The sequence below is a fragment of the Podarcis vaucheri genome (genome assembly GCF_965113315.1).
Source record: "Podarcis vaucheri genome assembly, chromosome: 6".
NCBI lineage: Eukaryota > Metazoa > Chordata > Lepidosauria > Squamata > Lacertidae > Podarcis > Podarcis vaucheri.
In genome coordinates this window covers 105,819,574-105,843,048 of record NC_138764.1, presented here as the reverse complement: position 1 = coordinate 105,843,048, position 23,475 = coordinate 105,819,574, and the positions used below count along the sequence as shown (strand labels likewise).

Here is a 23,475-nt window from a genome sequence, read left to right as displayed (position 1 = left end):
GGTGTACTCCGTTTTCAGAGAGCACAGGTAAGTGCCCAAGTTCAGCCACCAAACCCTTGCAGTTATTTTCTCTATGGAACTTTAAACGTTGATTATTGGTTCCTGGAAACCCATTAATGTTACCCAGATTGATTGTACTTTGTCTATCCATTACTTTATACTGCACAGTTACGTTTTGTTTTAGAACATTTTCCCAAAGAGAGTAGCTGGAAGCATCTGTATCTTAGATCTTGCATTAAGGTCTTAATGCCAAAAGGTGTCCCTGGCCCTGATTCCTTGCTCACGTAACAGGACTGAGGATCTTCCTTCACTCTGTGGCAACCACAGTGTGTCACAACCTTTCAAAAGCAGCTTGGGGTGCTGGGTGACTCTTGCAGGGCTGAGGCTCAGCTCTTTACAATCAGTCCTCAAGAGTGTTGTGTATCCTTCTCGCCCCTTGTTTTCCCTTCCATGCACAGACAAAGAGCCAACTCCCCAAATTTGTGTGTCAGCCAAGCAACTTGAAGCTCTCCCCCCCCCTCCCAACCTGTGGATGGGTTGCCAGGTCCTGTCTGTGGCTCACAGGGAGAAGCAGAACAGCCAAAAAGCCTTGAAAATCTGGGCTGTTCTGCTACATGGTGCTTGGGGTATTTTGGCTGTAAACTGCGGCGCATGCAGGAATGGGAGTTCAGTGTCGGATAATTGCTACCAGCACACAAACGGAGCAGAGGCCACATCTTCCTGGACGCTTTTAAAATTTACTCCATTGGAGGCAGGGGGATGTCAGTTGAGCCCAGCAAGGATGACACAGAATAAGGCCCATTTCTATGTCCCTCTGTCCTAATTCACTCACATTCTTTGAAATGATCAGTGTGCAGTTGAGGCAGGCCTGGCCCGTTTTATTTTCAATCGGGCGTATTGTTTTAAGGAAGCTACCTCGAACTGAGTTGGGCTACCAGTCTGTCTAGCTCCGTATGGTCTGGCAGTGGCTCTCCACGATTTCCTGCACGGATCCTTTCCCAGCCCTGCGTGGCAATCCCATCACGGAAACTGTCCTTTCCTACTGAACTTAAAAAATAAATCCTTTGTTAAATATAAAGCTGTCAACTTCCACAATGCCAAGCTGAAGCTTTCAAAATCGTGTTTCTGTTTTTAGTTGGGGTTAAGCATCAGGTAAAAGATGCCCTTTGTCTTCTGTGCCTCTGTTTCTTTGGGGTTTCCAGGAGGAATTCGCTAACCAGACTGCTGGCGGAGGAGAAGAGGGCTCTTGACGTGGAGATAAGCGGCTCTGGCGGTGGCTCCTCTGGGGTCTTCACTCCACACCTTGGGAAATTCAGCACAGCTGGCGCCGGTGCCTCCATCCTAACCTGTTCCCTCTCCATGTCTCCCCTTTGTGTGAGCCAGTTGCCTGTAGATGGAATTAATGAGAGAGAGAGAGATGGGATTAATAGCTGGGAGAGATTGAGGACCAGCCGGTATTCTGCTGAGATTCTTCCCGACAAGAACCTAAGGAGAGCCTGTGGATCAGGCAAAATACCAAATGGAGATATTTAGCCACTAACTTGGTGAGCTCCTGATCATTCCCCAGTAATAGAAAATGTATGGCCTCCAACTCTGGTTTCTATTTGGGGATGCAGAGTTGATCTAGAAATTGCTGATGGAGATCATCATATACCGTATTTTTTGCACCATAACACTCACTTTTTTCCTCCTAGAAAGTAAGGGGAAATGTCTGTGCGTGTTATGGAGGGAATGCCTACGGGTGGCATGCCTACGGATTTTCCTCCTCTAAAAACTACGTGCGTGTTATGGTCGGGTGCGTGTTATAGAGCGAAAAATACGGTAGTTTACAATTAAGAACCATGTGTGTGAGGGTTTCCACCAGGTGGTCTTCACCTGGGCAAGTTCTTTCTCCTTCCACCCTGCCTGAGAACCTTCCCCAAAGGGGGTTTGATGGATTTGAATTAAACCTGGCCAGCGAAAATGCCCTTCTTTCTTGAGGATTAAGCAAAAATTCAAGTGCATGGTTGAAGTAGGGAACGCAAAGCTGCAGGAGGCAGTGATGGCCTCCAACTTGGAAGACCTTAAAAGACAAATTCGGGGGGGGGGTGTCTCTCTATGGCTCCTAGCCAGGATGGCTCTGCCCTGCCTCCGCAGTTGGAGCAATGCTGCTGTATCTGCTCAGCTGCTGTGAGAACAGGATGCTGGGCTAGATGGGTCACTGGCCTCATCCAGCAGATGCTCTGCTCTTGTCCTTCAGTTCCAGGATGCCTGGAAACAGGGAGGTGGTTCTCCCTTCCCCTGTTGCACTGCAGAAAATGATGGTCATTCTGGCCTCGTTTCAACCCAGCCCTCCTCAAACATCATCATAAGCCCTGCCCTGTCCTGGAGCCCCTCCAGTTTGTGGGCAAGAGGACTCCAGAGTCCCAGTAAATAGTGAGCAGGACAGTTTGTTCAAAGCAAAAGAAAAGCAACAACACAGAGAATTTGGCTCTTTTTCTGGCTTTTTCCTGGGGTCAGAGCAGTTCACAACCCCCTTGGCTGGCAATCTCTACCAAATACTTTTATGGGCAGTGCATTAGCTCCACAGCCAAAGGTTCATATTCCCCCCACAAAGTGAGGAAAGAAAGCAGCAAAAGGGCCCCCCGCCAGTGCCTGATTCAACGAGGCACCGACACAAACTGGCACGGCTTGCTGGTTGTAAAAGTGGTGCTTGAAATATGCAAGGAACTCTGCTCAGAATCTCTCCTTCCAGCCACCATGCCATGAGCCTTCCTGGGAGAAGAGAGCTGGTCCCATGAGGACAAGTGGGGCTCAGCCTCACATCAGCCTCCATTTGCCAGCCTCCTTACTTACAACCAGCCCAGGAGAGGGAATGGCGCAGCCTTCTTCCTCCTCATCCTGAGCCTCAGTTTTGCCCTTGTAGATCTCAGCAGGGAAGAGGAGGCTGGGGACAAGACTGGAAAGGGTTTCTTTTGCCACCCCCTAGTGTTGGGCTAGGGATGTAGGTGGCGCTGTGGGTTAAGCCACTGAGCCTAGGACTTGCCGATCAGAAGGTCGGCGGTTCGAATCCCCGCAACGGGGTGAGCTCCCCTTGCTCGGTCCCTGCTCCTGCCAACCTAGCAGTTGGAAAGCACGTCAAAGTGCAAGTAGATCAATAGGTACCGCTCCTGCGGGAAGGTAAACGGCATTTCCGTGCGCTGCTCTGGTTCGCCAGAAGCAGCTCGGTCATGCTGAACACATGACCCGGAAGCTGTATGCCGGCTCCCTCGGTCAGTAAAGCGAGATGAGCGCCACAACCCCAGAGTCGGTCACAACTGAACCTCATGGTCAGGGGTCCCTTTACCTTTACCCAGTGCTGGGCTAGCAATGACAAACCTAGACAGCATCTTAAAAAGCAAAGACATCACCTTGCCAACAAAGGTCCGTATAGTAAAAGCCATGGTTTTCCCAGTAGTGATGTATGGAAGTGAGAGCTGGACCATCAAGAAGGCTGATCACCAAAGAATGGATGCTTTTGAATTCTGGTGCTGGAGGAGACTCTTGAGAGTCCCATGGACTGCAAGAAGATCAAACCTCTCCATTCTGAAGGAAATCAGCCCTGAGTGCTCACTGGAAGGACAGATCCTGAAGCTGAGGCTCCAAGACTTTGGCCACCTCATGAGAAGAGAAGACTCCCTGGAAAAGACCCTGATGTTGGGGAAGATGGAGGGCACAAGGAGAAGGGGATGACAGAGGACGAGATGGTTGGACAGTGTTCTCGAAGCTACCAGCATGAGTTTGACCAAACTGCGGGAGGCGGTGGAAGACAGGAGTGCCTGGCGTACTCTGGTCCAGGGGGTCACGAAGAGGCGGATACGACTAAACGACTCAACAACAAAAGTGCTAGCCTCCCTGCCTGCCTTCCTACCAGCCTCAACGGACACCAGTCGCCACTGCAAATCACCCTGAAGAAGCAGCCCCACAGCCAAAGGGCTCCAGGACTGGCCTGCTGAAATGCTGCCTCTTCTCCCTGCTGATGGCGGCTTTGCGACTTTATCCCTTTGTCAAGAAGAATAAGCAGAAAGTGAACTACTGGAAGGAGGGTTCTGGCCTCTCTATCGCTGGGGTTTTTTAAGCAGAAACTAGATGGCCACCTATCAGGGATTGTTTAGCTGTGATTCCTGCATTCAGGGGGTTGGACTGGATAACCCCCAGGGGTCCCTTCCAACTGTACGATTCTGTGACTACAAATACGTCCTGGAAAACAAATGAAAGGCTTTCTCCCCTCTTCACCCCCACCAACCCCCTGGTTTTTGGAGAGGCAAGCCAGATGTTGTTTTGGAGGAGCTGCTGACATTCTCTAGGCCAGGGAATGGTTGTGGTCGAGAACACAATGCAGGGAGGGAGACCAGATGCCGTGCGGGAAATCTCTGATCTTCTTTTATTTATTTTGGGGGATTTTTATACAGCCTTATCTAATAGCCCAAAGCAATGGACAGAAACTTGGCGCGCGCACAAAAAATGTTTGCGGTATGCTGAGAGTTTTGCTTAGAGTTTTTTTCTTTTCTTTTTGAGCCCTCAAAAAGCTTATGTCGTTACCTTTTTAAAAAAACATATAAATATGGTAGTCTTACAAAACTTATTTCAGGCATTCACTGGAACAGAAGAAGAGCCTTGCAGGATCAAGCCAGTGGCCCATGTAGACCAGAATCCAGAAGAGCCAAGCAGGATCCGACCACAACAGCCTTCTCTCCCCTGGTCCTTGATTCACAAAATGGGGAGAAAGGCCCATTTCCAAGCAGACCTTTGCAGGATGCATCCACTCCAGCCTGGCGCATGGGAGCAAGATGTCCTTTTGAGATATTGGCAGAAAAATTAAATTGCTTCTCTCCACAGGAAGCGGGTGCGATTGTCAGTTATAGCAGCAGCTGGAAGAGTCGTGTGTAGTAGATGCTGCAGGATCTCACCTGCGGAGGCTTCATTAGTGCCTCAATCCGAGGGGAGAGATGAGAGCCAGGAAGATCAAGGAGGAATCTGCGCCCAGCGGAGAAGTAATTGCTCTGAACTGGGAGCAGATGAAAAGGACTGGGGAGAGGCAGCAGCAGCAGAGGAGGGAGATGGAGGAGGCTGCTAGGTCTCTCCTCCTCCTCCTCTCCTCCAATTAATGCCACGCAGGAGATTCAGCAGGGATGGAAGCAAAACGCGGGGTCTCCCCAAAAGCCTCCCATTTCATAACGCCCAGCTGGGGGCACATTATCCTTCATGATGGGAAGGCAAAGCGGTGCCAGATTTTTGGGATTTAATTCTGACAGAAACGACAAACGCTACTAAAGGAACGGTTGTCTGTCGTCCTAAATCAACGCTGAGTATTTCTGAGGATGCCAATGCAGGTCTGTTGTTAAAAGGATTGCTTTTATCCATGAAATTGGCAACTCAAATAGTAGCTGCGGCTCAACAGCCCAAAACCTTAGATTGGACACTCTGGAATAGAGCTGCAACGGAGAAAATCAAACAGTAATTGAGGTGTCGACAAAGATTAGAAGCTCCAGACAATTTTTTATGTGATTTGGCATTTTCAGCCGTCCTTTTCAAGGCAACCCTCATCACCAGCCTAGCAAATCTGGAATTAATAATCTGATGATACTGATAGTATTTCCTTGGACCCCTGCGGAACTGTTACTCATTCTACACGCCTATTTTATAGCCTTGTTTTTCATCTCTTGTCATCTGTTTTTATAATCGTTCTCTCTGTTTTATATGCATTATAAAGTAAAATTAATTTTTTAAAAAAACTTCACCCCCAAACAGTGGCCAGCTTAAAATCATAGAATTGTAGGGTTGGAAGAGACTCCCAAGGGTCGCCCCCCCCAAAAAAAAGTCAGCAAGCTTCGTGGCCCCAGAGAGCCTCCTCTTTTATCTGCTATGAATCTTTCCACAGCCAGTTTCGTTGGATATCCACAATTTCATTTCTTCCATTCAGGAAGGAATGCGTTCTCTAAACAGCCCCTTGAATCTCAGGTCAATGGCTGCAGGGGATTTCCTGGCAAAACTGGCCCCAAACCACACTGCTACGTCAATTTAGCTCTGACCGCATCCCGTTCTCCCCCAGGACTAAATGCTGCGGCCTCAAGTCCAGAATCTTATCTCTGACACCTGCGGCTTCTCCAGCGCAGTCTGATTCCATTTCCCACCCAATCCTGTCTCTCTGCCAGCGGTTCGCAGTCCTAGCCTGACACCCACAATTTTTCCTCTGAACATTGCAAGCCGGTCAGGAAGAACAGGGCTTGGGGGGTTGGGTCCCTGCCACTGTGCAAGGGGCTTGATCCTGGCTTCCGCTTGTCTCCAGGTGGAAGAGAGAAGCCTCTGCCGATAAGAGGGTAGAGAAGAGTCTTTGTCCCTCTCTCTCAAAGCTAGAATTTCTGGGTATCCATTTGTTGTTGTCGCAGGAACCCCCCCCCCCGTCATTCAGTTTCTACAAACTTTGCACAGACTCACACTCACACACTACATACGCTACGCTTCTGTTATAAATTCATAGAAAATCAACCATACATCGGATCTGCACAGTTCCACTTTTATTTTACCCCATGAAGGAAGGACTACAAAATGGGGAAGGTTTGATGCAGGGCAGCCATAATCCCTTGAGCATACCAGCACATACACAGGAGCCCTGCCCAGTTGCTATGCCAACCCTGATGGTCCTAGACAGAAGACCATCAACAACACAACGGACTGCATATGGGAGTGGATTCAGCACGGACTGGAACAAAGGACAATAATCAGCTCTTCCCTCTGGGGGCAGGAAACTGCAAACTCCCCTCTGTCACCTGGAAAGTACTCATGGGGAGGGGGAAAGGGGGAACCAGCCAGGTGACAGGACACTCAGGTTACCACCACAACTCCTCCCTCAACCCCTCCTTTCTGTGATGTAGGTGTGATGCATAGCTGTCAAGTGTCAAGTGTCCCTTATTTGAAGGGACAGTCCCTTATTCCAGCGCTTATTTGAAGGGACAGTCCCTTATTCCAGGGAGGCTCCAACTGTGTTGCTTGGCTGTGTTGCTCACCCAATAAGAAGTCTAAGAACGACTGGGAGTGGAGCTTGCATGCCTTGTGTGTGGCTAGTTAATGCAAGCTGAGGGGGTTTTTGAATGCTGGACGCCATTTTGTTGCGCGTGCTGCTGCAAACTGCAGTGCAAGGCCAGGCCGGGGAGCCACCTTAAGTTGAGGCTGCATAGGCCTTGTGGTGCATGTGATTCAGATTCTATTCAGTTGAACCTCTGGTTACAAAGTTGGTTGGACAGTGTTCTCGAAGCTACCAGCATGAGTTTGACCAGACTGCAGGAGGACAGGAAGACTGGAGTGCCTGGAACAGGTGAGGCTGCAGGTCCCTTATTTTGGCTGCTGGTCCCTTATTTTCAAGGCTGCTGGTCCCTTATTTTCAAATCTGTAAGTTGACAGCTATGGTGTGATGTATCTGAGGGGTGGTCTTAGGTTACACCCCTTCTGTGATGTATGTATGATGTTTCTGGGGGTGGTCTTGATCTACAGGGTGGCGATTTCAAAAGTCTTTATAAGGCCTTGCGCGCCATTTTTCTGGGTCCTTCCTCTCTCCTGCAAGTGAGGGGAGCACCCTGTTGCAACAGATCAATAAAGGCCAAGCCTACAGGCTGCTGTTTTGCTCCAAGTTATCCTGGTTGGTGTCTTTGTTTTTGTCCAAGGGAGCCCTCGGATTTTTCCGTTAACATTGTAAACAAAATCTGCCCTTTTCCCCTTATGGGGTGTCCAAGAGCCCATATAGAGTCTTTACATAGGTTCCCTATTGGTAGGAGAAAATAACAGAGGCCAAGCAGAGAATATTGAGAAGCAAAGCAGCTAGTAAGCCTGATCTTTTATTGATCTGTTGCAACAGGGTGCTCCCCTCACACGTAGGAAAGGAGGAAGAACCCAGAACCAAGGTGTGTCCACCCTTATATAGACATTTTTAATTCCCTGCCCTGGAATTCCAGACCACCCCTCCATACATCACAGAAGGGGTGTAACCTAAGACCAGCCCCCAGATACATCGTACCTACATCACAGAAAAGGCGGTCTACAGCAGAAATCTGAGTGCGTTGTTTATCTCATCTGACAGGTTACCTGTTAATGCTCACTTGATTGGATTACCTGGGGAGCCTGGCCAGTCTTTTGTAATGATAAATACTTAGTTCCTGAGCCAGATCACCCTATTCATACACAGACATACCGTTAGGATTTGTGAAGGAAAAGACAATGGGGAGGCTTTTCCATTTTCCTTGACCTTGCAGAGAAAACATTTGCTCAGTTTGGGAATCAAAATGGTTCCAGGTCGGTCTTCCTGTGCTGATCTATGTACGTGCTTGGCTGGTACACTTATGAAGGTTTAACATAGATCTAAGACCTCAAAATTCCTATCACACATTGAAGCAGGACAGATAAAAGGAAGGGGAGAGCTGCTCTTCTGCTCAGGTCCTGCTCGGGGGTTTCCCTTTGGCCCCGGTGGGAACAGGAGGCTGGGCTGGCTGGCCTGATTCAGCTCTCCTTCTGTCCTTATGCTTCTGGAGGTGAGGATGCAACTGCCGGCTGTGGACTCTGCTTCTCGCTGGCTCTGGCTCCCCTGCTGTTGTCTCCCTGCCTTCTGCCCCGCCAGCCCCACTGCTCCAAGGGGGAAGCCAGAGCCCCCTTCAGGCAGGCTCGAGTGGGGCTAGGAAATCTTAGCAGCTTTCTCTCGCCCAGGGCAACCCCAGGCAACTTGGATTCAAAAGAAGAGCAAGGCAGGAGGTGTTTTACCCACAAAATAGGTACAGTACAATTCTGTGTGTACCTGCCGTTAGCATTACCCACACAGTTACAGTTGGGAGGGAACCCCAAAGGTCCTCTAGTCCAGCCCCCTGCAATGCAGGAATCGGAGCCGAAGAATCCCCCATTATTTATTTATTTATTGCTTTCAGATATACCCCTCCAGGGAGCTCATACATCGTTCTCCTCTTCCCCTTTCTGTCCCTGCGACGGCAACCCTGCGAGGTTGTGGCCCAAGGTCATGACCAGTGAGCTTCATGGCCAAGCGGGGATTTGAATCCTGGTCACTTCCAGGTCCTAGCAGTCTGTCACCCTAACCACTGCATCGCACTGCCCTAGAACCATGGAACTGTTGTACAGATGGTATATTACACCAGTGAAATTAGCTAAAATGTGTAAGACAAATAATTAATGTTGGAAATGTAAAGAAAAAGAAGGAACATTTTATCATATGTGGTGGGAATGTAAAAAAGTAAAGAACTTCTGGGAAATGATATATAATGAGATGAAAAAGATGTTGAAATATACTTTTTTTCAAAAAAACAAGCATTTTTACTTGGTATTTTAGGTCAGAACATTAATAGGCAAGATGTTAAATTGTTTTTATATGCAACAACTGTGGCAAGAGTATTGTTAGCCCAGAAACGGAAACAAGAAGAAATTCTGACAAAAGAAGAATGGCAGACGAAATTAATGGACTACGCAGAATTGGACAAAATGACAGGAAGGATTTGAAACCTGCGGGACCAGAGATTTACAGAAGATTGGAAGAAGTATATGAATTATTTGAAGAGCAACTGTAACCAACAAATTACGCTAGTAGGACTACAAGAAGTTTTGTAAGGAGAAATATATGAAGTGTTACGAAGTAGAAAAAGATAGAGATATTGGTTATGAGTTTGAAATGTAATAGGGAAGATAAGAAATGCATACTGAGAGATTAGATTGGAAAATTTTCAGACAGGATTGATGGAAGTCAAAAATTTGAATAAGATGTAAAAGTATGTTTAATTACTGTTGAAAGTGATATGTTAAAAAACGAATAAAAACTTTATATATACTAGAATCATAAAATCAGAGTTGGAAGGAACCCCAATGCAGGAATCTCAGCTAAAGCGTCCATGACAAATCGCCATCTGACCTCAGCTTAAAAAACTCCCAGGAAGGAGATGGTTTCTTCCATCGCTTTCTGTGGAGTTTGCTGCCTGGCCAGCCCTTTGAAGTCCTCCCAGCGTCTGGCACTGGGAAACATGGGCAGAATTTACCGATACCTTCATTGCCTCAGCCTTGAGCTGCCTGGCTCAAGAATGCAGAGATAACCCCCCGTTTCCATCAGGGTCAGGTCAGCGAGGAGGCAGCTGGTTTCAAAGGGGCTGCAAAATCCTTTTATTTCCAAGGATGATGGAATTCTTTACTCTGCCCACGGACAGCTGTCATGATAAGGCTGGTCCTGACAAGTTTTCACTGCGCTCAGTTCTGCATTCTGGCAACACAAAAGGGTCTCTCCCCCCCCCCAACTTTCTCCCAGCTACTCCTGAGGATCCTCCACTTGGGCCTGTTCAGCCGCTGGGTCCCGGGGCATACCGTACTTTTCGCTCCATAAGACGCACCTGACCATAAGACGCGCCTAGTTTTTAGAGGAATACAAGAAAGAAAAATATTCTGAACAGTGGATGTATGATTTTAGTGGTTCATGCTGTGGCCACAGACACATGATCTGACGGTGAGTTTGGGGTAGCCCAATGCAAAAATCCTGAGGATCAATGTGGATCCGTCCTTTGTAACCACGTTTTTGCACCATTGTGGCCCCACGCAACAGTGGGTGTGTGATTTGAGGGGGGCAGGCTGTAGCCGTGAACATGCTATGTGATCTGATGATGAATTTGGGGTGACCCAATGCAAAAATCCTGAGGATCCGTGGACTTTTACCTCCCCCCTCCCAGGCAGCCTCCTTTATCTCTAGGTTCCTTATCTCTCTCCCGATCCCACCGATCAGCTACTTCCTTTCAACACCCCCTTCCCTCTTGTTTGCCTTAGTGTCTTTTCCTTAGCTGGAACAGTTTTTTGCTCCTCCTTTTTGTCTAATTTCTCTCCTCATTGCTTGTTTTAGTATTCCTGTCTCCTCTCCTTGCAGGTTTGCTGTCTTTACCTCCCCCCTCCCAGGCATCCTCCTTTATTGCTAGAGTCCCTTATCTCCCTCCCAATCGCTTGCTGATCAGCTGCTCAGCGGCTTTGTTTAAACACCCCCTTCCCTCTTTCTAATAAAAAAAAGCATGACCTGCTTTTTGCCCCTGGGGAATTCGGCTCCAGGGACCACGCATTCGCTCCATAAGATGCACAGACATTTCCCCTTACTTTTTAGGAGGAAAAAAGTGTGTCTTATGGAGCGAAAAATACGGTAATTAAACTGTGGAACTCCCTGCCCCAGGAGGCAGTGGTTTAAAAGAGGATTATGGAAAAGAAACCTACTGAAGGCTACAAGCCATGGTGGCTCTTCTCTGCAGCCCCCGTCACAGGCCGTGACGCTTCTGATCCTGGCCGGGATGGGCCATTGGCCTGATCCTGTGTGTTCTTCTTATGCTGCAATGATGACTAAATGGGTATCTTTGAAGTGCCACAGGCTGTGCAATCGTAAGTACTGACCCAGTTAACCGGGGCTGCAAAAATGACACAGCCTCCATCATTTCACAGGCCTTCTCGGTGGTGGCACCCACCCTGTGGAACACCCTCACAATAGTCACCAAGGAGAGGAGTAACTACATAACCTTTAGAATATACCTGTATAGGGAAGCTTTTTAGTGTTTTGTGTTTTATTACGTTTTTATATCTGCTGGAATCCACCCAGAGTGGCTGGGGCAACAAAGTCAGATGGGCAGGGTACAAATAAATTATTATTATTATTATTATTATTATTATTATTATTATTATTATTACCATACCCTCCAACATTTCTCTGATGAAAATAGGGGTGTCCTAAGGAAAAGTGGGACATTCCAGGATCAAGTCAGAAACCGGGAGGGCTTCTATAAATCCGGGACTGTCGCTGGATAATAGGGACACTCATGAGGGTCTGAAATTATTTGAGGTACCCCCCTAGGAAAACACACCCACACACCCAGCCCCATGTAGAGTAGCAAGGAAGTCATTTATGGTTGTGGAAAGGAGAGGAAAGCGCTCCAGAGAAATATTGAAGGTGAAAAATTAACTCTTTATTCAGTGATTGCATAGTTCAGTTCCACTCTGAGAACACAGCATTTGCCGCGAGCGTCAGCTAGAAAGGATCAAGCGAAGCCGGCAAACCACCTTCTCCTCTGCACATTTGAGATTAGCATCACGGTACGCAAATATATCTATAGGTATGTACATGTTACATTGCTCACATTATTAAGCCCTTTGTTTCTTGGGTCAGCTTTTTAAAAAAATAAATGACTCTTTCTCCAAAGTGTGGACCTGGGAGCTTCTTAGCAAGAAATGCCTCCACCAAGAAATTGCGCTTGTCTTTCTGTTCCCCAGAAACCGCACTGGAAGGGGTAAGAAAGCTGCTTTCTCTGCCTGCCTGCCTTCTCCACAGTCCTGGCTCTCAATTTTCATTTTTTCCCCTGCCATGCCTTTTAACAAGCACAGAGAGTTTGTTTCTCCGGCTAAATACTTAAAGATGGCCCAGGGAAAGGATTTGAGGCTGGTGCTTCTAAGCCCAAGAAGAGCTGGTGTCTCTGGCCAGCATCTGCCTTGGCAGCGCTGAGTGCCTTTGACGTCTCTGTTTATCTGACGGTCGTTGGCAGACTCCTTCTCCCGAGTCCTCCTCCTGTCCCACCCAGCCAGATCTTCCCTGGTTTCAAACACGAAATAAAACTCCGCTCGCCACAGTTTTTAGACAAAGCGCTTGTGCCATCAATGCGAAACCCTGGGCCTTGGTGAACGGTTAGACTGCGGAACTCCCTCCCACATGGGGCAGGGACCAACTTTAAAAGAGGGCGGGGCAAATTCCTGGAGGGGGAGGAGACTATTGATGGCTACTAGCTACTAAACTGCAGGAGTGGAGAGGGGTTCTGTGTTCGAATGCCGCTTGCGGGTTTCCCAATAGAGGCATTTGATGATCAGGATTTGAGAACAGGATGCCGGGTTAGGTGGGTCTTTCAGGACTGGCGTAGCAGAAGTCTGTACTTGCTGCCGTACATTTCTGGTGGCTGCTGGTGCTGGAGTCTAGATATATATTATTTTCTTTATTTTTGGCATGATGCAGCAAGCAGCTTACAATATTTGCGTCCCTCTCCCCTGCGACTTCAGGGAAGGGCATGTCACATTTTGTTGGGGCTGCAGACAGCTGGACATTAAGGGCCACCCATTTCTGAGCAGGAGATATTCCTGTCTTACGGATACAGCAGACGGAGGGGAGATAAGGGGTTCAAGTCCTCCTGAGGTGGAAGGACGGAGTTTTGTTTTATTGCTCCAACTCCCTTGAAGACAGAAAACCAGCAGCCCAGGGAGTCTGCAAACTTGCCAGGCGCTGCTGGGGGGAGTTTTGCGTGTGATGTCATTTTTCACGGGGGAACTCTCAAAAAGTACCCGCCCCGTCTGTGGCCCAAAGCGATACATTTCTGCTGTGTGCGCAAATGACATCAGGAGGAACTTTCTAGACTCCTCTGGAGGTTTTCCAACTGGGATTCTTCAGCCGTAATTCCTGCACTGCAGGGGGTTGGACTAGATGACCTCTGGAGGCCAATTCTAACTACGATTCTTTGAAAAAGCCACAAAAATATATCTTTTTTTTTTTTCAGGGGAGGGTCTAGCTAGGACCAAATTTCGGCTCCTTGGTGAAGGAGCAGTCGGGGGTGATGGCTCCTTGCAATATTGTCACATTTGAGTGTACACTGGGGGAGTTTTCCAGGGTCCCCGTTGCTGCCGGAATCACCCATCTTTCTAAAGAGGCGGCTCAGGCGATGGATTTCAGGCCAGGCCAGCAAAGCAACCCTCTTCCCTCCCGGGCAGGGCGGAGCGGCACATCATTTGGGTAGGGGGGCGACGATGACGTTCCGGTAGCCCTTCACCCCCTTCAGCTTGTCGCTCTCGAAATCCACCACCAGCTTCCTCAGGCCCGACTGGCGGGGCACGAACTCCACCCTCACCTTGGCGTCCTCACCCGGCCCGACGGGGCTGTCCCTGCGGAGAGAGGGGAAGGGGGACACACGAGGTCAACCTACGGTCATCAGAAGAGTTCGCTGGATCAGGCCCAGGGCCCAGCAAGTCCAGCAGAACATCAACACAAGAACCCTTCCCCTTCCCAGAGTTTCCATCAACCCGTATTCAGAAGCATCACTGCCTCTGACCGTGGAGGCAGAACAATAGCAATAACTATAACAATAATAACAAAAACAAAATTATTATTTATACCCTGCCCATCTGTATTATTTTACTGTTGTTAGCCACTCTGAGCCCAGCTTCGGCTGGGGAGGGCGAGCTACAAATAAATTTTTTTTATTATTATTATTATCTGGCTGGGCTTCCCCAGCCACTCTGGGCGGCTTCCAACAGCTCTCATGGCTAGGAGACCTCAGTAACCCTTTCCTCCTCCACGAAGTTATCTAATCTGGTGGGAATGAGTTCCATAGTTTAATTTTGCACTGCAAGAAGAGGTAATTTTATCTTTCCTGATAAAAGTTTCCTTGAAAGTCCACACGTTCCAGAGTTCTGAGAGAGGGAGGAAAAATTCTGGTGGCAATATCCTTTTTGAGGCAAGGTGACCAGAACTTCACGCAGTACAGTAGTACCTCGGAAGTCGAATGCAATCCATTCCAGAAGTCCGTTCGACTTCCAAAACATTCAGAAACCAAGGCGCAGCTTCCGATTGGCTGCAGGAAGCTCCTGTAGCCAATCGGAAGCTATGGAAATCTTGTCGGACGTTTGGGTTCCAAAGAACGTTTGCAAATTGGAGCGTTCACTTGCAGGTTTGCGGGAGCCAAAACATTCGGGATCCAATGTACGACTGTACTGCAAATGTGGTTGCATCATAGATTTGTAGAATGACATCATGATGCCGGTAGTTTTATATTCACTTCCTTTTGTAATGATCCAATGGTCCAAGGGATCAGAACCTCTTCCCTACAAAGGAAGGCTGCCGTTTTTCAGGCTTCTTAGCTGAGCAAAAAGGCCAGCGAGAGGCAACACGATAGACGTTTGTGAAATTATGCATGGTTGGTTTGAGAAAACTTCTTCTCCCTCTCTCTCACCACTGCAACTCCTGGAACGCCCAAAGGCTGCTCTGCTTGCAGAATCAAGCCTTTCCCCCTTTCCCCCTTCCACAACTGAATTGGGCGTCAACAGCCCTTGTTCGTGTCTTGGAAGTGTTGGTATTGAGAACCAGAAGATGTGGTTGGAGGAAACTCACAGCTCCTGGATCTTCTGCCCTTCTGTCAGGCCGGCACCCTCGACGGCGAAGAGGCAGCCATTCAGGGGGGTCGGAAGGGGGTTCTTCAGTGTCAGCTCGGCCACCAGCCTCCGCTTCTGAACTGGCTCCCCCAAGATCTGCATTTGGAAAAGAGGAGAAAGCTCAGCCTGATGGGGAAATATTGGGGTTCAGTGCCCAATACCCTTTGGATTCAGCCTGGAGGCCCATAAAATCCAGATTCCAGGGGTCAGCAAAGCAGGACATTCACTTAGGCATTGCAAGGCCAGGGCAACACAAGCTCAGCCAGCAAGTTGATGGGCAGCAGTACAAATATGAAAAGAGCACAAACATTTATGCACCTATAAGCGGGTGGCGCTGTGGGTTAAACCACAGAGCCTAGGACTTGCCGATCAGAAGGTCGGCAGTTCGAATCCCCGCGACGGGGTGAGCTCCCGTTGCTCGGTCCCTGCTCCTGCCAACCGAGCAGTTCGAAAGCACCTCAAAGTGCAAGTAGATAAATAGGGACCACTCCGGCAGGAAGGTAAATGGTGTTTCCGTGCGCTGCTCTGGTTCGCCAGAAGTGGCTTGGTCATGCTGGCCACATGAACCGGAAGCTGTACGCTGGCTCCCTCGTCCAGTAAAGCGAGATGAGCGCCACAACCCCAGAATCGGTCATGACTGGACCTAATGGTCAGGGGTCCCTTTACCTTTTAGCATGGGGGGAAGCGATGTCCAGATATGACAATACATCCTTCTTTCTTCTAACTTCCTTATCTCTTCCCCTACAATAGCTTCTAACAACAAGATCCTGCTTATGTGATACTTTGTCATTCTGTCTGGCAAACACAGAGGAACGACACAGGTCCCTAGCAGAATTTCATTAAGCTGCACAGTCTGGACTCAACATCTGTCTGTCTGTCTGTCTGTCTGTCTGTCTGTCTCCCCCCAAAAAAAAACCTGCAGGGGATTTTTTCCTGCATTGCAGAGGCTTGGACTAGATGACAGCGGCGTAGCGTGGGTTGTCAGCACCCGGGGCAAGGCAAGTAATTTGCGCCCCCTAACCCGGGGCAAGGCAAGTAATTTGCGCCCCCAACCCCTAACCTGCCGCCGCTGCCAGCTTCTTGGTCTTGGCTGCTGCCTGGTCTGGTCTGGTGTGGTTCTCTCCCGCGCTCAGCGCTCCGCTGGGCGGCCGCTGCACTGTCCCTCCCCCAGATAGTCCCTCGCTCTCTCTCCTCACCGCACGCCTGGCACCCACCCCCTCCACAGTGGGCGGCGACCCAGCAGCTCAGATCGGATTCACACAGCCAGCACTGCAGTGAGAGAGAGTGAGTGAGCCAGGTAGGGGCAGAGAGCTGCGAGTGCGAGCGCCCCCCCCAGATGTTGCGCCCAGTGCGGCCGGCCCCCCCTGCACCCCCATGCTACGCCACTGCTAGATGACCCTTTCCAACTCTACTGAAATATACTTGAGTGTGGATTTGGGGAGTTGAGGAATGGAAGTTCCCCTGAACGTCTGCTTTATATACATTATTTACACAATGGGCCCCATGTGATTGGCTAATTCTGGGATTCTCCTGTAGGCCAATCAGGTTGGACTTGGAGCTGGATTGGGTGGCTCCTGTGGACCAATCAGACTGCTGCATTCTGAATCCTATTGTTCTAGGACCAATCAGACTGCTGCAGTTTGGATCCTATTCAACTCAGTCCATAACATCTACAATGTGGTTATGCCCAGGGCACCCACTTCCCAGAAGCAGCCACGAAATCCCCATGCAAATTTGCCTTACCCGGACTTTGATATCTGGGTTTTTGACATAGATGTTCCTGGACTCGAGAACGATCTCGTTGGTCTCGTGCTCCTTCAGGAGAGCCATCACCTTGATCATATTGTCCTGCGTCAGGCAGTCGCCGTACTTCTCGTAGAGGATGCGCAAGGGGACGACCCTCTCTGGAGAGGAAGAAGAAGAAGAAAGAACATGAGCTTTGCCAAATACGGAATCCAGACTCCTTGGATCTCCTCCAGTTTTAAGAAGATTCCACAAAATCATGTAAAGACAGTGTGAGGGACCGTCTCTTGCACATACCCAGTTGACCGCTGGGTAGAACCACAGCTGGGAGAAACCAGCCACATAACCACAGGAGGGAGAAAGCATTCTGGATGCAGCATCACACACAAAAACCAACTCATATGCACATGGGTTGAGGGCATCAGCCCCATATCTCCTTCAGAACACAGGGAGAGCCTCTCTCAGGTGTGGGGAACCTCTGGCCTCCCAGATTTTGCTGACCTACAGCTCCCATCATCATTGACCATTGGCTGTGTTTGCTGGGGCTTCTGGCAGCTGAAATCCAGTGACATCAGGCTGCCCGAAGGTTCCCTATGCCATTGGTCTATCTCAGCCAGCATCCTTTGTCTCATTGTGGACCACCAGATGTCTCTGGGAGTCCCACAAGCAGGAGACGAGGGCCATCACCCTCTCGGGCTGATGTTCTCCAAAGCATGTTGAACCCTGACCCTGGAGGTCATATGCAGTCGCGGGGGCAGCTTTAGGGTAGCGGGGGTGCTGAATTTTAGCACCGCGCAGGGTGACGCTGAAATTGGAGGGCCCAATTTCTCACTCATGAGTTCCCCCGTTCCCCCTTCAAACATAGAAAGTTGCCCTCTACTGAGCCAGTCCAATGGCCCACCGAGTTTAGTATTGCCTACACTGACTGGCAACAGCTCTCCCGGCTTTCATGGCTTAGCGTTTTCCCCAGCCCTGTCTGGAGATGTTGGGGATTGAACCCGGGACCTTCTGCATGCAAAACAGGTGCTCTCCCACTGAACTGTGGCCCTTCCTGCTCTGCCCAGCTGGTAGGAAGATGGTGAGTTTAACCATTTCCTGTTAGGTAAAGGGACCCCTGACCATTAGGTCCAGTCGTGGCCAACTCTGGGGTTGCAGCACTCATCTCACTTTACTGGCCGAGGGAGCCGGTGTACAGATTCCGGGTCATGTGGCCAGCATGACTAAGCCGCTTCTGGCAAACCAGAGCAGCGCATGGAAACGGCGTTTACCTTCCCGCCAGAGCAGTACCTATTTATCTACTTGCACTTTGACGTGCTTTCGAACTGCTAGGTTGGCAGGAGCTGGGACCGAGCAACAGGAGCTCACCCCGCCACAGGGATTCGAACCACCAACCTTCTGATCGGCAAGCCCTAGGCTCTGTGATTTAACCCACAGTGCCACCTGCGTCCCTCTAACCATTTCCTGTTGCATGTCTCCTATTTCACCCAGTAGTTTGGGGAGGGACATGGATGTGGGTCTCCTGCTGCTGCGTTGAGTGACAGCCATGCACCTGCCCTGATCTCTCTTTGGCCCTAATGCAATAGACATCTGGGTGCACTTCAAAGCCATGACAGCTCCCCAAACCCAGCTATGTCCAGCAGGGGGCCAGACGCAAATTAGCTGCCCTCGGATGCATTTGGCCAAGACTCTGGGTTTATGCCTCTAAGTCTTGCAGAGTTTCTCCCTTTAGGGATCTTGTGGGTTTTTGTTTTTAAATCTCTTCCAAAGTCTGCCTAATGGCAAGGCTCTTTAAGATAAGGCCCAGTTAACGCAGGGGGGTCAAGTGGAAGTTGCACTTGTGAAAGGTTTCTGGTGCACATAAAATGCTAGAGCGCCATCAGAAAGTGTTGGATCAAAGCATATCGGATTCCTTCCCAGCTCTGGAAGAAAACACGTCACTTCTAAATGAAAGAATGCAGAGAGAGAGAGAGAGAGAGAGAGAGAGAGAGAGAGAGAATTTTTGCTTCTTCTGCTGTAGTTCCCATGCCTTGCTTCTTCAACTTTCTGATTCTTTAATTCAGAATTGCAGCTGAAATGGAAAACGTGGAGAGGACTAAAACTCTGGGGTATTAATAGGATGCAAATAGAACACACCACTTAAAGCTTTCAGACATAGAGATGGATTTTGGACAATTCCCCCAGGAGTTAAGAATACAGTCATACCTCGGGTTAAATGTGCTTCAGGTTGAGCGTTTTCAAGTTATGCTCTGCGGCGACCCGGAAGTAACGGAGCACGTTACTTCTGAGTTTTGCTGCTCATGCATGCGCAGACGCTCAAAATGACATCATGCGCTGAAGCGGCAAAATGCGACCCGCGCACGCGCAGACACACAGTTGCATCTTACGTTCTATTCAGGATGCGAACGGGGCTCCGGAACGTATCCTGTTCTCACCCAGAGGTGGTACCACTGTATAAGAAGGGCCTGCTGGATCAGGCCAGTGTCCTATCCAGTCCTGCATCCTGCTCTCTCAGTGACTGACCAGATGCCCATTATGGGAAACCCACAAGCGGAACCTGACCATAAGAGCAACTCTCCTGGCATTCAGACGCATGGCTGACTCCAGCTGTGGCCAATATCCATTGGTAGCTTTCTCCTCCATGAATTTGTCCAGTCCTCTTTTAAAGCCATCTAGGTTAAGAGCCATCACTGTCTCCTGTGGCAAGGAGTTCCATAGTTTAACTCTGCGCTGTATGAAGAAGGACTTTCTTTTGACTGTCCTGAACCTTCCAACATTCAGCTTCACTTGGATGCTCATGAGCTCCAGCGTTAGCAGAGAGGGAGAAAAACTCTTCTCTATCCAGTTTCCCTATGCTGAGAATAACTTTCTAAGTTTCTATCATGTCTTTCCAAAGAGGATCCATGAGCTGGCCAAGGTCACTCCCAGATAACCGGTTTAACTGAGCTGTCATCCCGACCTATTTGAAGGGAGGTTAAACTGCGCTGTACCAAGCCATTGTTTTCCCACGCTGAATTTCCCCATTAATTTCCTCACCGCAAAGGGTCATTTTTAAAAGGAAAATGGGCTTGTTGTGCCAAAGCACCGAATCCACTGGAACAGCAAACCTGAGTTATTTGGTACAAGATCAAGCCCTCTTGCAAAATAGCAGCAGCCTGGGAGCATCCCGGGTTGTAACCTCCGCAAGCATAGAGGCTTTGGGGGTCCCCAAAGGGTGGGAATACCCCCAAAATCCCACAGCTTGGAGATATCCAGCAAGACGGAGCCTTAGGACGACTTGGAAGCTCAAGCGACCCAGATTGTCGCAGCTTCTCAGGGGTCTGTGTGGCTCTCACCACTGGTCCTTACATCGATGCTCCAGCAATGACCCTAAGGGGGATTTCTGCCAAACAGCTATATTCTTGCCTGAGCCGTCTTGGGCGCTGAATGACAGCTTGTGGTTTGCCTCAACGTGTCTCCGCATTCCCTTCCAAATGGCTGTCAACCTGTGGGTGCTCAGGCTGTGGGTGTTTTCACCCAGGAAGCTAGCCTCCCTTGCTGCTCACCTCCAAATTCTTGCTGTTTGTCTGGAACTGGGGGAAGGCATTTGTAATACAAATGAGCATCCTGGCCTAGGCCTGCCAACTGAAGCAAGAGGAAGTCCCCAGGGTGGAAAGGCTTTCTTAATGCAAGAGAAGGGGGGGGGAGGTTCTGGCTTGCATGGTTTGTTTAGGGGCTTCCTGGGGCAATCTGGCTGACCAGGGGTGCAGGGATGGGGGTGGGGGAGAGAGGGAGCTGAACAGGACAGAGCCTGCCTCTTTTATTTGTAGCATTTTTCACCTTGCTCTTCAGCCAGAAAAAAGGCTCTCTGCACTGTCTGCAAATGTTCACAGAACATCCCTGCTTATGATCTAAAAGGCACATGGCACAAAAGGAAAAGGTATCTGGAAGGAGGAGGAAAAACACAGCTGGTTCTGCTTTAGTAAAGGGCCCCTCTGCCTCTCCTAGGCACTGTTGAACATGCCCCGTGGAGGTGGGTATTTTAGCCTGGAGATGGAAAGGCTTAGAGGGGATATGATAGTCGTTTTCAAATATCTCAAGGGCTGCCCGAAGGAAGATGGAACCAACTTGTTTTCTCCTGCTCTGCAGGGCAGAACTTGAACCAATGGCTTTAAATGACAAAAAAGGAGATTCTGACTAAACATGAGGAGGAACTTTGACAGTAAGAGCTGTTCAACAGTGGAACAGACTCCCTCAGGAAGTGGGGGACTCTCCCTCCTTGGAGATTTCAAAGCAGAGGTTGGAGGGCGTTTTGTGATTCCCACTAGACAGTTCTATGGTTCTACGAAAGAGAAGGTGAGGTCATGCTGCCGCCGGAGTGTCACTCAGTGCACAGCCAGATCCACCAATTTGAAGAACCAGTCCAGCTGTTTCATGGGATTACAGAGTTGGGGGAACCCAAAGGTCATCCAGTCCAACCCCCTGCAATGCAAAAAAATCACAGCTAAAGAATCCCTGGCGGAGGGCCACCTCCACTTAATACGTTCCAGTGAAAGAACACCCACCGCCTTGATTCTTAGCCCCGCGGTCCCAGGGACCAGGAGGCCAGCGAAAACTCCTGTGCCGACACACCCTCTGCATGAATGCACAGTGACAATCTTGGTCTGGGTTCAACGCAAACAAGCACTTCTCTCTCCCCTGGGGCAGAGAGCCAAGCCTCACGCCAGTCTCCATCTCCGGAAGGGCTGTTTATCTCTGCGGTTTTGCCTCTGCGAAGAAGGTATGCAGTTTGGAAGGAACCTGACTCCACCAGCCCCGGCACTGCAAGGCCCATTGTTTGCCTGAAACCCACCACCCAAACCCCGCCTTTCAGGTGCTGTTATATAAATGGGCTGAAAGGAATAGCAGCTGCTGACTTGGAGGAGCCACAAAGGGCAGGAAATTGCCTGCTCAGAGTGCAATGATCCCCTTCCACTTACTCTGGGTCCTCAGGATGTGAATCCAGGCCCTCGTGCCAAAATCCACAGGACGGGAGCCAAGAGGCGTGAGCCAAGTGACAAGCAGCTCACAAGAATGCGCAAGCATTGGTGTGTCTGCTCGAAACCAGGAGACGATGCCACCCTCTCCAATTCCATCCTAGGATGGCCTAGTGGGGTTGCCAAGAGATGTCTCAGGTTGCCAGCTGAGAAAGAGAGGCTCCCTCCAGCCTTGCTCAGGGGTGGCAGCCCTGTGGACCCCCCAGACGTGGGAGGACTCCAAATCCCAGCAGGCCCAGCACCTAGCATGGCCAATGGCTAGGAAGGAGGATGGAAGTTGTAGTCCAAGAAGATCTAGAGCAGGGGCCAGCAAACTTTTTCAGCAGGGGTCCGGTCCACTGTCCCACAGACCTTGTGGGGGGCCGGACTATATTTTGAAAAATAATAATAAATACACAAATTCCTATGCCCCACAAGTAACCCAGAGACACACTTTAAATAAAAGCACACCTTCTACTCATGTAAAAACACCAGACAGGCCCCACAAATAACCCAGAGATGCATTTTAAATATAAGGACACATTCTACTCATGTGAAAACACGCTGATTTCCTGGAACATCCGCGGGCTGGATTGAGAAGGTGATTGGGCCAGATCCGGCCCCTGGGCCTTACTTTGCCTACCCATGATCTAGAGCAGCCTTTCTCAACCTGTGGGTCCCCAGATGTTGTTGAACTACAACTCCCATCACCCCTAGCTAGCAAGGCCAGAGCTCAGGGATCATGGGAGTTGTAGTCCAACAACATCTGGGGACCCACAGGTTGAGAACTGCTGATCTAGAGGGTCCTAACCACCTGCTCTAACCAGAGATGCAGAGAGCTAAAAGTGCAACGCCAAAGATTCAGGCGCTGCCCTGGGCGAAGAAAGCCTCTCCAACATCTGGAGATGTCTGCTGCGGTGGAGGTGATGTTGCAGCAGCTAGGAGATAGGGATGCCCAGGCAGCCGCTCCCCATCGGTGCTTCCTCTTGTGAGAAGGGGAAGGGGAAGGGAAAGGGGGGGAGGAGGAGGAGGAGGAGGAGGTCTGGGTGCTTGATGCAGATCATTTCCATTCCGTCACTCCTGAAGCGCAGCAGGAATGCTAAACAAGGAGAAGTGGAGCTGGGGGCGCAAGGAGGTCACAGACTGATGGGGAACAGCTGGGCTGAAGGGAAGCCATCTCAAGTGGAGCAACAGAGGGGCAGGGGAGGAAAGGGAAAGCTTGCAGCCCAGGAAGGGACTGGAGAGGGGAGCAAAGGCCGCTGGGTCCTGCTCAGCAAGAGGCATGCTGCAAATCCTCTGTCTGCTGCCTCCAGAGAAAGGATGGAGCAACAGCACAACACCCAGTCGCTGCTGTTCTACTCAAAGCTGAAAGTGCAGCAGCTGCTCTGCTTCCAGACTCCTGGGATCCAAGGCATGCTCTCAGGGCCAGGGGTTGCTCCCTCTTTCCCCAGCCCTACGACTCGGAGGGGGAGGTTCATGGGGACCCCCACAGAGGGAGGGAAATGGCTCAGGCTCTCCCCCACCAGATTCCTGAATGGAT

At 49.8% G+C, this 23,475-nt stretch overlaps 1 protein-coding gene and 1 long non-coding RNA gene across 3 annotated transcripts in view; both read right to left on the bottom strand.

Moving 5' to 3' along the window:
• LOC309534366 overlaps positions 1-23,475 on the bottom strand; it is a 292,267-nt gene that overhangs the window by 186,499 nt on the left and 82,293 nt on the right. The gene's annotated exons all lie outside the window — the stretch shown is intronic.
• The window catches only part of TGM2 (transglutaminase 2), a 59,970-nt gene continuing 48,457 nt past the window's right edge, over positions 11,963-23,475 (bottom strand). For both annotated transcript variants that reach the window (XM_082226028.1, XM_082226029.1), the window contains 3 exons: positions 16,945-17,105; positions 15,161-15,297; positions 11,963-13,935 (listed from right to left, as the gene is read on the bottom strand). In XM_082226028.1, coding sequence (XP_082082154.1) covers positions 13,779-13,935; positions 15,161-15,297; positions 16,945-17,105 — 455 coding nt within the window. In that variant the 3' untranslated portion in view covers positions 11,963-13,778. The remainder of the gene's footprint in view (positions 13,936-15,160; positions 15,298-16,944; positions 17,106-23,475) is intronic.